Below are 14,849 nucleotides of genomic sequence, written 5' to 3'. Positions count from 1 at the left end.
TTAAATAAGCAGTAAAGTGCTTAATAGTATGTATACATGAAGAAACTTTCAGTTGTAGGTCCTGGTAAACATAAAAATAATATCTAATCAATAAAGCTTAAAGTGTTACATAGTATGGTGTTACAATGAATTACTAGGTCCATCATATTTGTCAGGATTAGGTGGGTGTGCACTGACTCCACCTTACTTTGACCCAAAATAAAATAAAAATCACAGATAGAAGACCAACACAACCACAAAAGCAAAGTTAAGAAAAAGTTCTTAACTTTGTTAGTGATCATCTTTTATATTTATTTTTAAAGTGACAATGCCAGCAAACTTGAACAGTTCGGACCGGCCTTCAGAATTGCAAGGTGTTATTCTCACCTCCCACAATAAAGTTGAATCAGCCCCATCAGCAGTGACTCAGGCTAGATAGTTGGCTGTTGTCAAAATATATTTTGCTCAATTTCTCATTTTGGCATGAAAGATGTGCCATATTGAGGAACAGCATTTGAGGGGAAGAATTGTCAGAGATAAAAAGGCGCAACTCCACAGAGACCACTCCGCCAATATAAGCTCCTGTTCTGGAGCACAGCAGAACCTCACCTCGATGATACCCTCCCCTGCGGGCGTGTAGTATCTTGTGTGTGTTGTATGTGTGTGTGTCGTGATTCCTTGGGGGAATCACAGATTGAACAGCTATTTTCAGGCGAGGGGTAATTAACATCAATATTCATACACACGCCATCCGTATGCCCGTTAGAGGAAAGAGGCATGTAGTGAAAGAAGAGACGAGGTGATGATAGGTGGGGACGGGAGAAGGACAGAGCAAAGAGCAGGGCACAGACTTTTGTCAAGAATCCTCTTTTTTTGTGTATTAGATCAGTAGAATCCTAATGTGTAAGCCACTTAGGTATTCAACAGCCCCCGTTTGAAGAGAGTGCTTGATGATGACGATACTACAGGAGCAGAGAAAATTAAAAATATATAGACAAGGAAAAGGCCATAAATAGAGAACGTGAATAAGAAAGCGAAAGCGTGTTCAGAGAACGAGTGGCAAAGTGTAAAGAGTTCTGAGGACAAAGGAAACCTGCAGAGGATTGTTAGAGATGAATAATGAATCATTTTTTAACTGCACTTCAGCGAGTGCAGATCTCTTTTTAGAATTTAAATATCATCGGAGAAGCAGTTTTAAGGTGGTCTATTTCAGGGGCCGTTGCTGATTAATATTTAAATGGGAACACAGAGACGTCAGTGGAGACTATGTCATGACCTTTGACACCTAATGCTTACAGACTAGGTTTTTTTTATAAAAACAATTCAGAATATTAATATTGCTACTCAAATGTCTATATTTTTTTTCTAATTAAGGGAGAACAATATCACTTGTGACTGGCAGAGCTTACAAGTCATACATACATTAATAATAAATGCTGAAAATATTTGAGATTAGTCTATCAAACTCTGCTGACATCAGGGGAAAAATCCTCCCACTCCACGGTGCCAGAGGTCAGGCTTGCCTGCAAATCAGAGCGCCTGCGGCTGATGGGGCGGGCTTTACATTCAGCTAATTACGCTTTCTCCCGTCCCTGTTCCTGCCTCTGGACCGTGATCTGGATATTGATTAAGTTCATCATTAAGGATGATATGTCTCAGAAAAGACAAGGAGGAAGAAACCAAAGGTGTATCCTGTGTGGAAGTTTTTTAAAGGCACAGCAACACCACTAAGTCAGAATCTGTTCAGTGATTGGTCGGCTGATCAGATGGGACAGTAGCGGGGCAGAAACAGCTATATTGTAAGACTTTGTAATATTGTTGAATAATTATTGTACTGTAGTGTACATTGAGCATTTTTTACATAAATGATAAGCTGTGTTTCTTCTGAATCACATATTAATCATCACAAACTGCTCCAACTGGCTCATTCAGGCACCAAGAGATTCACAGATTATTTGTATTACTCTCTTAAATCTAGCTTGAGCCTGCTTAGGATAAACTAACCGTTACAGCAGTCTTTCACAGAAATGTTTTGATAAGATTAGGCTCTATCTCTTGTTCCGTTATTTTAGTAATTGCCACATTTATTTGTGTATTGAAGTTATTTTTACAATGCACTAATGCAGCAATATATCTGTAATGCAGTTGAGGCAGCTGGCATCAGGTAGATGCTGTGCGTCATGAGGGGTAACCATCTCTTAAGATCAACATCGTCCTGTTAAACCTCCATCTTTGCAGCTATTCCTCCTTCTCTCTCACATACCCTGTTGGGAGGGGCTGAAGGACTGAGGCTTGAACCCGGAGCCTACCTAGTCTACACACTCACAGCTCATTGGAAACACATCATTTGTGGCACTAGCATAATATTTCAACGGCAAACAAATGTATGTCATTGCTAATAACAAACCAAAGTAATTGCGCACATTCAGTAGAAGAAACCACTTACTAGTGAGACATTATTCATGAGGCTTGTTTTTGGCTGTAGAAAGAATGCAGGAGGGTTTCATCAACAGAACAATTAAATAGAGCAGCCGGTTTCCTGTATTTGGAGCAATCTCTGAGGTAACACGATTCAAAGGATATAAGGAGGAAGTTTGATGAACTACTTAATGCAAAGCCTCATCTTTGCTCAGTCAAATTGGTTGCCTTTCTCTCTCCCCCTGCCTGTGCATCGCTATGAGGGGTATTCTGTCCACAAAACAATATTCATGAAGCCATGAACTGGAGGAGCCATCGGCCCACACATCTCCCTCAGACACACACACACACACACACACACACACACACACACACACACACACACACACACACACACACACACACACACACACACACACACACACACACACACACACACACCTACAAAGGAACAATATATACAAAGTACTCATTATCCACCCACATGCCTACATCCTCCGCTGAGGAGGGCTATTGGGCATGTTTCTGCCACAAAACAAAATCAATGAGGATGCTGAGAGCAGCTGGTGGTAGAAAGTGAGTGAGTGAAACAAAGACTAAGCTAACAAAGGAGCACCCAATAAAACACAGGCTACTTTCGGCATGATACATGGCACCAGCCGTTTTGGCAGAACACCAACCATCATTTTCAGATCCTATTCTGTTATAAAAAGCTGACTGCTGGTAAAACAGTCAGAGGTGTGAGTTATTGTCTCCACGAACTGCAGTGGCCAGTGGAAAAGATAGTTTCCTGCTCTGATAGGTGAGCAATAAATATGATAAAAGTGCACAATGTGATATGAAAATAGAGCAAAGGAACTGTTTTCCATTGCATTGGCATTCGCTGTGGCTACATTCACCTGGTTGAACACCATGCTCTGCCTTGTGGTGCTGTTTCATCTTGTTCTTTACTGATGCTTAGTCTACCGACTTTAAACACGGAAGTGCTATTAATATCAAAGGACTGACGCCAGGATGAAATGTTCAGTCCATCCAAAAGCAGATAACAAAGACTTGTTTAAAGTATTGAGGGGGAAAAAAACAGAACTGCAAATCTTGCATCAGAACTATTCTTTCTAAGGGTACATGGCTCCCTCTGTTGGTCACACGAGAGTTTGATAAATTATCAAGATTTTCGATAAAATAACAAAAGGAACAACAATCTCATCAACTCCTAAAACACATTGAAAACGGTCCCTACTAAATTCCTTGACTACACACTAATAGTAATTATCAATCAACAATTCTTTCTGCATGATTTCAGGACAAATAGAACAAAACCTCAATCACAGTCCTTATGCTCAGTGATTCTAACTCGGCTAAATGAAGAAATTAGAACTTGTTTATATCAGTGGGGTATTTAATTACTGTAATCTGTGTAGCAAATGAGTAGTATCAATCTAAATGACATGTAATATCACGAACAGAGGGCCTCTGGAGGCATTGTTTTGTTTGTTTTGTTCAAAAGAAAATGTATTCCAAAGGCCCTGCATCTCAAGCAGTGGCTCGAAAAACAACCAAATATATGTTTGGTACTACTGTCAATACTTTACTGGCTTCAAAACACTTAAATTCACGACAGCTTTAAAAAGCATACTCACTGCTTTTGTTCCAATTAGAGGGTCCAGGTTCTGATGCAAGTGGAGAAGAAGCCGGGACAGAGGTGCTTGGGGCAGACTGTGAAGATGATGTCCCAACTGCAAGTTCACAAACACCATGAATTACCTGGAAGCCAAGTTTAATGGTTTATAAATTCATGAAAGTGCCTTTTGAAATAGTCATACCAACTGGTTCATATGGAGTGGGATCTCCAATCTTCCCTCCAGTTTCCTCGGCAGACTGCAAAAACTCCATGTCCAACAAAATCACCACAAGCCTGGAAGAAATTAAAAATATGTTTAAATTAAGGCCATGAACCAAAAAATAGAGAAAAGGGAACAGGGAGGAGATGAAAATGAAAACACATACCTGCCATCCGACAATTTATTGTTGACGGACTTCTTCACCAGAAACACACTGTTAGGTACCAGTTTGTCTTCTGTCAGAGTGTTTAACTGTGTAGCCAGTATGAAGGCTACGTGCAAAACACATAAAAAGATATTCATGTTGATTCCAAAATAAGATGACTGGACTGATTTATCCATCACTGGTACTAGATTATCGCCTTAGGCATGATTTTCTTAACTAAGTATGATGTATGATCATGTATTATTCTTATTTATTAATAAATGACATTAGAACTTGCTGCCAACATTTCAAACCCACAGTCAGAGACTTGGCAACTTCAAGATACTCACAAGACCAAGTGTGCAGACCATCACTCAACCTTAGCCTGTACCTGAGTGGACCAGAGTCAGCAGAGACCTTACGGATGTTCTGACAAACACAAAGGGAAAGGCTCAGCATTATCACACTACATATGACAGCAAAATGAGAAATCCAACTGCCCTGTGTACATAGTACAGTAAACAAAGAAATATAAACATGAATAATAATCTTCATATAAGCATGACTGTATTTACTGTATTGTTTACTTACAATTATCTGCAGCACGGCATTGTTCACCTGTGAGCCATTTACCAGGGCCTAGAAAACAACAAACATGGACTTGTTGGTATATGCTTCCTGGCCCCATCCTGTCCCATCACATTACCATGGTACTAATGCAATGTTACAGCGCAACATGCATACGATATTAGGAAGTGACAAGTACCGCCCAAGAAGGTAGGCCACATATATCCGGACATTTATAGTGGTCAAAAAGTGAGCTTTGAGTCTCAGAACATAAATAAAGCGTTGTTCTGTGTCAATATTTGAGTAAAGGAGGGAAGCTTGCATTTATTTAACACCATCAAAAGAGAAAACTATTACTGGGCTTCGAACAACATACAACTTTTAATAATTTGGTAGGTTACCGCTAACATTGCTATATATTCAGCTGTCAAAACAAAATCTCATTAGCTGACAGTGCTAACAGCTGCAGAAAAACGACAACTCTTAGCTTGTATGTCATGTCAATAAAAGAAACAGTCAGTTATATTATGCTTACTTCAACTGCCCCCTTTGTGAGTGTTACACTCATTTTACCAGGTAACGTGCTTCTCAAAGCCAGCAGAGTTCAGGTTCTTGTACGTAATCAAGCTAGAGATATGGTAACTTATCGCGAGAGAAGCGAAACAGACGATATTGCAACACGGAATTTGTCGGATGTTGAACATTAATGCCTTCGAAATAAAGTACAGTCGGTCAGGAATTGTGAAAAGCAACCAGAATAAATAAAAAACACGTCAAATTAATTAACATGAATGAAACAGTCTGGATCTGTTACACTAAGGATTCAATTAGGATATGCATCACTGCAATTAATCACCATTGTTTCCCTGGGATAAGATGAAAGGGTATTATTTTGAAGGGTGTGGTCGGAAGTTGTCTTTTCATCCACGCTGCCTTGATAGTGGTACTCCTTGTTCCGCGAGCACGCGTGAAACGAAACTCAAAACAAACCCACAAGGATCATCCGGTGCTCATGTGCTTTATTTGTAGTTCATGATGGATCTTCCATGCGTCCAGTGGCAAGAGCATGTTGCACAAAAATGGACCGTACTCGACACCGAGCTAAAGGAAAAGTTTACAACCCTGCTCGAAATAGATGATGTATTCAAATGTAGCCTAACTCTGACAACGTGAGTAGCTAGCTTACTGCTCGTGGGTTTAAAGCTTAGATCTGAGACCACAGTTTATAAACTAAAGTAAGGTCCATGAACTATTTTAAGTACTTTGTATTAGGTATTTTGTAATATAGCATTTAAATTGGTCCACTTCAATCTATATACCATATTCACTTGGCTAATGAACATTTGTGTTTCTTTAGGTTGTTTAGGACTATGAACAATTACTAATAGAACATTTTTAATACAGGTGCACTACATCGAGTTGAATGTAGTTAATTATTTAGTTAGTAACTTAGTTTGTCTCCATTTGTGTTTTAAAGCCAAGAGGATCTGGACTTCGTGCAGTCAATCTCTGCAGCATACTCCGTACAGAAGGAGACACAGCAAGCAGCCAAATGCAGGGAGAGGGGAAACTCCAGCTTCAAGATCAGAGACTTTACTGCAGCTGCTCTGCACTATTCACAGGTGAAGTGAAGATAATACTGTATTGATCCCTATGTGCCAGAAATTAGAAACAAAAGACATTATGTTCATGTCCACCATTTCATTTCAGAAAAGTTAAGGCTGAAGCAATAAAATAATGAACATGTATTTTGAGAACACCATTGTTTAAATCAATTTGTGATTGTATAGCATGAGATGTGTTCCTGTCCTTATAAATACATATTGACATCCAGTGTTCTCTCCCTCATTATGACAGGGCATATGTGTTGCTCCTCTAAGCTCGGAGCAGCTGTCTCTCTGCTATGCAAACCGCTCTGCTGCGCTTTACCATCTGCAGCACTACCAGGTAAGATGGTCCCATCTTCAATAATAATAACAAAGTGAGCTACTTGTGGTATTAAAGCTAGATTATAGTGAAATGAGCCTGTGGAAATCTAACAGATTGTGTCACAATTGTGTGATCAAACGGTGACACAATATAACAGTTTCTTCACATGATTAACATGATGTTCACACTACAGTCCACACATATAGCAGATGCTTTGCAAGAGCACATACATAGGTGATTTGAGATTAAAATGCATTATTTACAAAGCAACCCATGCAATACAAATTTGGAGGACAGGCAGTCTATCTTATCTCTTATATTAATTGTGTTTTATTTTCATTTTATTTGTAGGCCTGGTTTAGGTTTTGATCTGTAATCAGTCCTGGTTATTTTTTAATTAGTTGTAAAAAGGTCCGTCATCGTTATATTTTGCTCACAATTCAATGTTTATTATCATCATTCAGGATTCCCTTCAAGACATTGACAGAGCTCTGGAGCACGGCTATCCCTCTCATCTTTCACACAAACTGGAGGACCGTCGCACACAATGCCTCCAACACCTCTCTGTAGATCAAATGGGAAAAGAGAAAAATCACAATCCTGCCTCGAAGAATCTTACAGACGGAGCTAAAGGGACATCTGTTGGTCCTCTTTCATTTGGGATTTGTCCTCAAGCTGCTGTTGGCTTTAGCCCGGAGAAAGGTCGACACCTTGTGACTGAGGAGAGAATAGCAGCTGGGGAGGTGCTTTTGCACGACAGGCCATACAGCTGTGTCCTTATACCAGGGATGGAGGAGGTAAAAGGTAAGGGAGGAAGGCAGGATGCAGAGGGAGGAGTGGAGCACCGGCGCTGTCACTGGTGTTTGACTGAAACTTTGAGTCCTGTGCCGTGTGAGGGATGCAGCTACAGCCGATACTGTTCAACTTCCTGCCAGCGAGACGCCTGGGAGGAACATCACCACTGGGAGTGTTCACTGGGAGCAGATCTGATGGTGATGGGCGTGATGTCACAGCTTGCTCTGAGAGTTACACTAAAGGCGGGTTTAAAAAACATCCAAATAGCAAGGGAGCCAATCAGAAACGAGCACACAGAGCCAGAGTCCAGGGATTCAAATCATCACGATCCTTGTGCTTCACACTACGGTGAGTCTTACCGCAGCGTGTTTCACTTACAACACCACCTGAAACGCCACAGCCCTTGTGTGCGTTTCCTGAGTGCGATAACTATAGCAACACTGTACCTGAAGCTCAGCAAGGCAGGACCTCCACCTGCATCTTGGGACCCGAGTAGACCCTTACAGGCAAACAGCCAACCCCGAGACGAGGAGGGAGGTATTGGAGCAGATTGGAACTCAGAGCTGTGGCTGATGGGAAGTGCAGTCCTGAGGCACATGCTGCAGCTCAGGTGTAACGCTCAGGCAATCATCACGCTGCAAGACACAGGTGACAGAAGTGTTATCGCCTTGCCCCAAAAATGAGTTTTGTCACAGTGAAAAATCAAGACTCAAAGTCAGACACATAAAATCAGTTTGTTTACATCGTTATTTTTGAGTGTCCAAAATTCCAAGGCAAGGTATTTGGGCATATTAACTGATTATCTAAACTTTGTCTATTATTTTCTGGTGATTGACCAACTCATTCAGCTTTACTTTAATTGTTTCAATGGGACACTCTACAGTAGAAGAATGTATGCTTTTTTAATAATTGCATCTTCAGCGTTGAATGTTGTTTAGTCGTACATTGACATTTACTTTCTCGTTCTTGCATCTCAAAGGAGCAGAAAACTCACCGGTGCAGTCTAGCAGGGAAATTCGCATCGCTACGGCGATATTCCCGACTCTCAGTCTTCTGAATCACTCCTGCTGTCCCAACACCAGTCTGGCGTTCAGCACTGAAACGCATCTGTCTGCAGACTTCAGTGAGAGTGTAGCTGAGAAGAGAAGCAAAGACAGCGGAGTCACTGTCACTGTCAGAGCAGCCAGAGATATCCCTCCTGGACAAGAGATCCTGCACTGCTATGGTAGGCAAATGTGTTATTCTGCTCCAAAAGAAAAATGCTCTTTGGATTGTTTTGTTGTAAGTTAAATACTGACATAATTCAGCTGAAATAACTGTGTCATTACTTTCAGTTTGAAGTGTTATTCTGTAATTTTTCTTCTTGTGAGTTATAACTGATGCTGTAATCAAGCCCTATCCTCCCTTCCTCAGGTCCCCACAGCAGTAGGATGGCGATCCAAGAACGCCAGCGTCTCCTGCAGGAACAATATTATTTTCTGTGTCGGTGTGAGGCCTGCACGCTGCAGCAGCAGTCAGAGAAAGACGATGCTTCAGAGGGCAGAGTGCAGTGCTCAAGTGTTGGAGGCAATCCACAGTCTGGACTTTTGTGTGGGAAGTGTAAAGGATCTCTCAAAGTAGGCATCCATTAGTGTTTTGTGGATTTTCTTTTGTGCAGTTATACAAAATGAATTGTCTGTCTGAGTTTTTCTTTCCCGGTGTATTTTCTATGTTTCCATCCTAATCATTTGAGACACTTTATGATTTTCAGACAAGCAGCAAGGAAAGAGGAAAAGGATTCGTATGTTCGCGGGCATCCTGTGGTCACTGCGTGTCCTTATCTGAAGTGAACAAGAGGCTGCAGGAAATGAGGCAGGAACTGAGGAAGGCTGTGGACCTCATGGAAAGAGAGAGGCCAGGTGGTTATGAAAAAACTACATTTAAATGTAGATACAGTAATGCATCACTGTAATTTCTCCATACGGTCTTCCTTCCATCTTCATGTTATTCTTCTGTTCCTCCCTCCGTCAGATGAGGCCCTGAGACTGTTGAGAAGGACCCAGACTCAGTCTGGTTTGAGCCTTGCAGAGACACACCCGTTTCAGGGGGAGCTGGAAGATGCCACGGCCAGAGCGTATGCTACCATGGGTATGTGTGTGAGCTCAGTGTTGAATACACACCTGCTGTTGAACTTTCACATCAACAGACCTCTCTACTGATTGGTTGAAAATCTAAACTTCCTGAAATGTTTCCACCTGAAATGTCTCTCTCTTTAAAAAACTACAGTGCATTTTGGGGGATTTTCTTGATATTAAAATTAGATCTGTAGCTAAAGTCTAAAAAACTGAACTATCAGACATCCAACGGTGTCAAATGTAAATATTGTGGATTTTTGCAGCCGCCTTACTAATTTGTTTCTTTTATTTTTGTTGCTGTAGGTGACTGGAATAATGCAGCCTCACATCTTGAGAGAAGTGCCATGTCTATTGGGAACCAGTACGGAGAAGACAGCATTGAACTGGGTCGACAACTCTTCAAATTAGCCCAGCTGCACTTCAATGGGTGAGTGAGTTGTGCAGACATGAAGTGGAAAGGTGTTTCTTTATTCAGTGTCTGATGTCTAATGTGTAAACAATGTGCAACAGTCCTGCTGTGTTCTTATTTTGACAAACTTTATTAGTAGAAATAATTGTTCTGTATTGCTCTCCTGTCCTTCTCCCAGTGGTGCCCGAGGCCCGGCCCTCTCTGTCATCCCCAGGGTCAGAAAACTCCTCTGCATTCACTGTGGCCCTCAATGTGAAGAATTACAGGAGCTGCAAGCCATGGAGGACTGTCTAACAGCATAGTCTTACATAAAAACAAGAGCGGAAATCTTTACAGTATATATTTTTAAGTAAATCCAAATCTGTGAACTTTCTAAACGTGGGCCTTGTGTGGTTTTAATGTATTAAGAAATGTAAATATATCACTGGTTACAAACACTTGAGGGTATGTACGGCTACTGGAAGACTTGCATACTGTTCTGGAAGTGACGTGCATGTTTTCACAACTTCTACATGACCACAGGTATACATTGTTGATCGTGGCTCGATCATCAATTTCAATTTCATGCTTCAATGGAAGTGTTGAAGTGTGAGGCAACTTACACATAGGAAAATAAAAAGGTTACTCCAAGTTAATCAATTCATAAAATCTGCAAATGCCCTCGGCCACATACACAGGTAGCCCTCTGACCTTTAGGTGGCAGCAGTTATCCACCAACAAATTCAATTTAATGCTTCAATGGCCGTAAAGCAATATTTAGCTTTGACTGTTGAACCTACATTACCAACCTCATATCCCCCAACATACCTTCATCTTAAAAGTATTTATGAGCCAGTCGTATAAAGCATCATCATCATGTGCTACATGAACAGCAAGGTTCATGGTTTTCAGAGATGATTTAAAGCTCCTGTTGTGCAAAGACACTAAAATATCGATCACAGCTGGATCTCCTGAGGCTTCTGCCAGATAGACGTCAACAGTTCCTGGGTGGCAGCCAATTTGACTGACGTGGGTACGTACTCACCGAACGTCAAGGTTAAGACGATAAACTCGGGGGAGGCAGCTGGTGAAATCAGAGAAGAAGTCGTGTATGAAGGCTACACAGGGGTGAGGTCATGCTAAATATTAGTCACAAGACCAAAAAAAGTCATTCTTGAGCATATATAATAAAAGCATATCACATGCAGGGATCATTCCACTGTGACTTTGCTTAATGTTTTCTTTGTTGAAACCCAAGACAATAGGGGAATAACAGCCATTATGTCTTGTTTTGTGCAACCAACCATTAAAATCTCCCAGACATTCAATTTACTATAATGCAAGACACATTTGGGAACCTGAAACAATCAAATGTTTGTCATTTTCTCCCTTGAAAAATGATTCAAACAATGAATTGGTTATTAGAAGGTTTACTTTCTTAACACGTGTCATAGGGTTACTAAAATGCCTATAAAACAAGAGGTGAAGAGCTAGAAGGACAATAAAGGACTCTAACAATAGATTTTTTATGTGGCTGCCATCAGCCAAGTGCCTTCACAGCCACAAATCAAGGCCTGACAAGCTGAGGAAGAGCTTTTTCACACAGGCTATGAAGGCCTTGAACAACGAACAATAAACCCCACAAGGACGAGGGACTCAAGAACATGCAGCTAATAAATTCTATTGGCAATACTTCAATTTATATTCTGATGACGCATCTCAACTGTTTCTACTTTAAACCATGTTTTCTATCTTGGAGTTGTATTTAATGCTTTGTATATATTTACTACTTGCTGTTTTGGTATATTTTTTTAACAGCATTTAAATATGCAAACATGTTTGTATATGTAATAAAAGTCTTCAGTGCCGCAAATAGAAACCTGTAACCTAAAAAGCTATTTATATGACGTGATATGACATCTACATTTTATAATTTTTGTTGTAAATTACAGTGCACCTATATGTTGTTTGGCAAATCAGTAGATGTCTAAAATAGCTGGCTTGAAAGAATGCTCAAACACCAGTTGAGGGGATTTCTTTCAGATGAGAAAATGTGATCATGCTGCTGTAGATGGAAAATATAATTTTACATTTGAGTGAACCAGATATGAACCCGATTTTGTAATTCCTCTCCTCGCTGAAATCCCTCTTAGAAAACCCTGAGCACGTACTTTTTGTACAGTCTGTCCTCTAATGAGCTACTGTATATTACCATAATGTTAACATGACATTTCAGATAATGCCTTCTCATAGTGGGAAAATCACTGATGCAGCTTAAAATATGCAAATGGAGAACCAGAGATAACCTTGCTTAAATTGTATATACGGAGATGCAGCACACAATACAAGGTGTTCGCTAATGTGGCTCAACATCCCCTTGAGTAGAGCAAGAGATAACATTGGTGTCATAGTAATCCAAGAGGTATTAAAGATACAGTTTTTGAATATTAAAATCCTCTCCAAACACACTGATGAATGACTAATGATAAGAAAAAGGCTTCTGAACATCTCAAGATCTAAAATCACATGTTTTCAGAGTTATTTCTGTTTGTTTTGTGTGCCTTGTTTTTAAGTTTCTATATCAGGCAGGAGGTCAGGGAGAAAATGTCAGCTGACGTTTAAAAACATAGCAAACAGGAGCATGAGAAAGAGAAACACAGCCAGCTTTAGGAAGTCACCAGACATCTCCATGCTGCTGCCGTGTCAGATCACAGGTTCCTTATTTAAATGTCCAGAGCCATTTGAGGCCATTTCCAGTGGCTGAGGTCTCAGGCTTATCAGATGTCTTGCTATACATAATGCAATCAAAATTGGCCAGACTGACAACAAAAAGCTGTGGCGTATTCTGTAACAAGGCCTGTGTCAATATCTGTAACACAGACCGACAGACTCTTCTCATCTCCTGTAAGTCTCAAAAGTTACAACCCACCCTGCATGAATTATACACACAGCTGGTAACCCTAACAATGCACTCTGGTCTTCAGTCTGAGGGTGTGGCTGGATATGGTCAAGCTAAAGAAAAGACACATTTAGGTACTTGTTAATAGGCCTGCCAGTGTTTTCTACGCTAAAATGTTCAGAATCATCATCAGCTGCACAACTACAGTTTGAAAAAAGCGTTTTATGAGAGATTACTTTACAGTCAAACGCTATGATGTGTTACACTAATGATGAGTTTTGAATGGGAGTTTTATTTTGTATCTTAACATGAACAGCACTGAGGGGAAGCAGACTTCCATCAAGGTCAAATGTCCTATCTTGCAATGTAAATGCAAGTAAAAGAATAGCTGGCATATTCTCCCAGTGATCTGTATACAATACACAACGTTATGGTTTCTAAATGGACCCATGCTACAGTATTCCACCAAGTTTCATGGCAGTCTGACTCGTAAACATAAATGTATCAAAATACAAAGACAAATAAAAAATGGTTACATGCTAATGAAAAGGCAGGCACCCCAAAAGATAATAAAGACAACGAATTTCTGTGCCAAATTAAAAAGCACTTCTCATGACATTTTCAGTATATTGATGTTAATTGCTGGTGTCCCTTTGCTTGTCTTTTGGGGTTTGTTTGTTGCTTTAGAGCTTATTTTTGCAGGCATTACTGTCAGTGTATTCAACCAATAGAAAGGCAGATGTAGAGTACTTATATTCTATTTCCACTCAAGCTGCAAAACACAACCCAAATGCCAACCCGAAACAAAAACCCTGAAGAAAAGCAATGATGGTAAGCTCTTTGTGAAGTTCTTCAAACATTAATAGTTTGAGCTTGCTGTTTGTGATCAACATTTATTTAAATTCTGTTATTTACCCCATTTAACTCTCTTTCATTGTTCATCCATCATCCTGCGCTTTAAATTCTCCCATGCCGACCCCTTTGGAGGGTCTCATCTTCACCTCTGTAAGTCCTCTGTCCACCCTGAGAGATACATGAGCCCCCTACTTCCACTCTGAAGGGCCTAACCTACTCGAGTTCTCCGATGTCTGCATCTGCCTTTAAGTGGATTTAGTCAGTCTCCTCGGTGCTCGATCTTTCAGCCCCTCTTTCCACCGCCGACATCTGATACATGATGCAGAGGATGGTAATGTGGCTGTTGCTCATGTAAAAATAAAATCCCTATCCATCTCTCACACAGGCAAGGATATTACCGACTATTATGGAAATAGCTGACAGTAAATAATAGTCACTCAAGACTTATTGTTAAAGTAGAATGATGTATTTAAATCAGATTGGAAAGATTGTTTTCGATTTGGAGCAAAAATAGAAACATTCATTAGTTTTTGCTTGACCTTGCAGGCTACAATTTCAACTTAAAGACAGAGGGCTTGTAGGTTGAAGCGGAATCACAATCACAAATGTGTGTGTGTGTGTGTGTGTGTGTGTGTGTGTGTGTGTGTGTGTGTGTGTGTGTGTGTGTGTGTGTGTGTGTGTGTGTGTGTGTGTGTGTGTGTGTGTGTGAAGGCTGGTGTCATTTCAGCTTTACAGAGAAGGGCTTGCTAAATTTGGCACAATTGCCTGAGAGGTGTAGACTTTACGGGACAAGGTGATGGTCAGCACACCCAGCAACAATCACTCTCCTAAAATTGTCTGCTCACCTTGCTGGAACACACACACACACACACACACACACACACACACACACACACACACACACACACAAAGCTACAAT

At 40.6% G+C, this 14,849-nt stretch overlaps 2 protein-coding genes across 2 annotated transcripts in view; one reads left to right on the top strand and one right to left on the bottom strand.

Annotated features, from left to right (window-relative positions):
• LOC134870743 (replication protein A 70 kDa DNA-binding subunit-like) overlaps positions 1–5,608 on the bottom strand; it is a 32,031-nt gene extending 26,423 nt beyond the window's left edge. Inside the window, exons 1-6 of the mRNA XM_063893123.1 lie at positions 5,486–5,608; positions 4,975–5,022; positions 4,734–4,812; positions 4,405–4,510; positions 4,221–4,312; positions 4,038–4,133 (exon numbers count right to left, since the gene is read on the bottom strand). Coding sequence (XP_063749193.1) covers positions 4,038–4,133; positions 4,221–4,312; positions 4,405–4,510; positions 4,734–4,812; positions 4,975–5,022; positions 5,486–5,518 — 454 coding nt within the window. The 5' untranslated portion in view covers positions 5,519–5,608. The remainder of the gene's footprint in view (positions 1–4,037; positions 4,134–4,220; positions 4,313–4,404; positions 4,511–4,733; positions 4,813–4,974; positions 5,023–5,485) is intronic.
• Positions 5,609–5,889: 281 nt separating this feature from the next.
• smyd4 (SET and MYND domain containing 4) lies at positions 5,890–12,497 on the top strand. Its single transcript, XM_063893122.1, has 10 exons — positions 5,890–6,119; positions 6,428–6,572; positions 6,808–6,897; positions 7,344–8,322; positions 8,654–8,899; positions 9,088–9,290; positions 9,425–9,572; positions 9,685–9,801; positions 10,092–10,215; positions 10,376–12,497. The coding sequence occupies exons 1-10, from the start codon at positions 5,983–5,985 to the stop codon at positions 10,497–10,499; spliced, it is 2,313 nt and encodes a 770-aa protein (XP_063749192.1). The 5' UTR covers positions 5,890–5,982; the 3' UTR covers positions 10,500–12,497.
• The last annotated feature ends 2,352 nt before the right edge of the window (positions 12,498–14,849 follow it).

The sequence above is a fragment of the Eleginops maclovinus genome, chromosome 10 (assembly GCF_036324505.1).
Source record: "Eleginops maclovinus isolate JMC-PN-2008 ecotype Puerto Natales chromosome 10, JC_Emac_rtc_rv5, whole genome shotgun sequence".
Taxonomy (NCBI): domain Eukaryota; kingdom Metazoa; phylum Chordata; class Actinopteri; order Perciformes; family Eleginopidae; genus Eleginops; species Eleginops maclovinus.
Note: the sequence above shows the minus strand (reverse complement) of the source record. Positions and strands in the feature narration are given on the sequence as shown.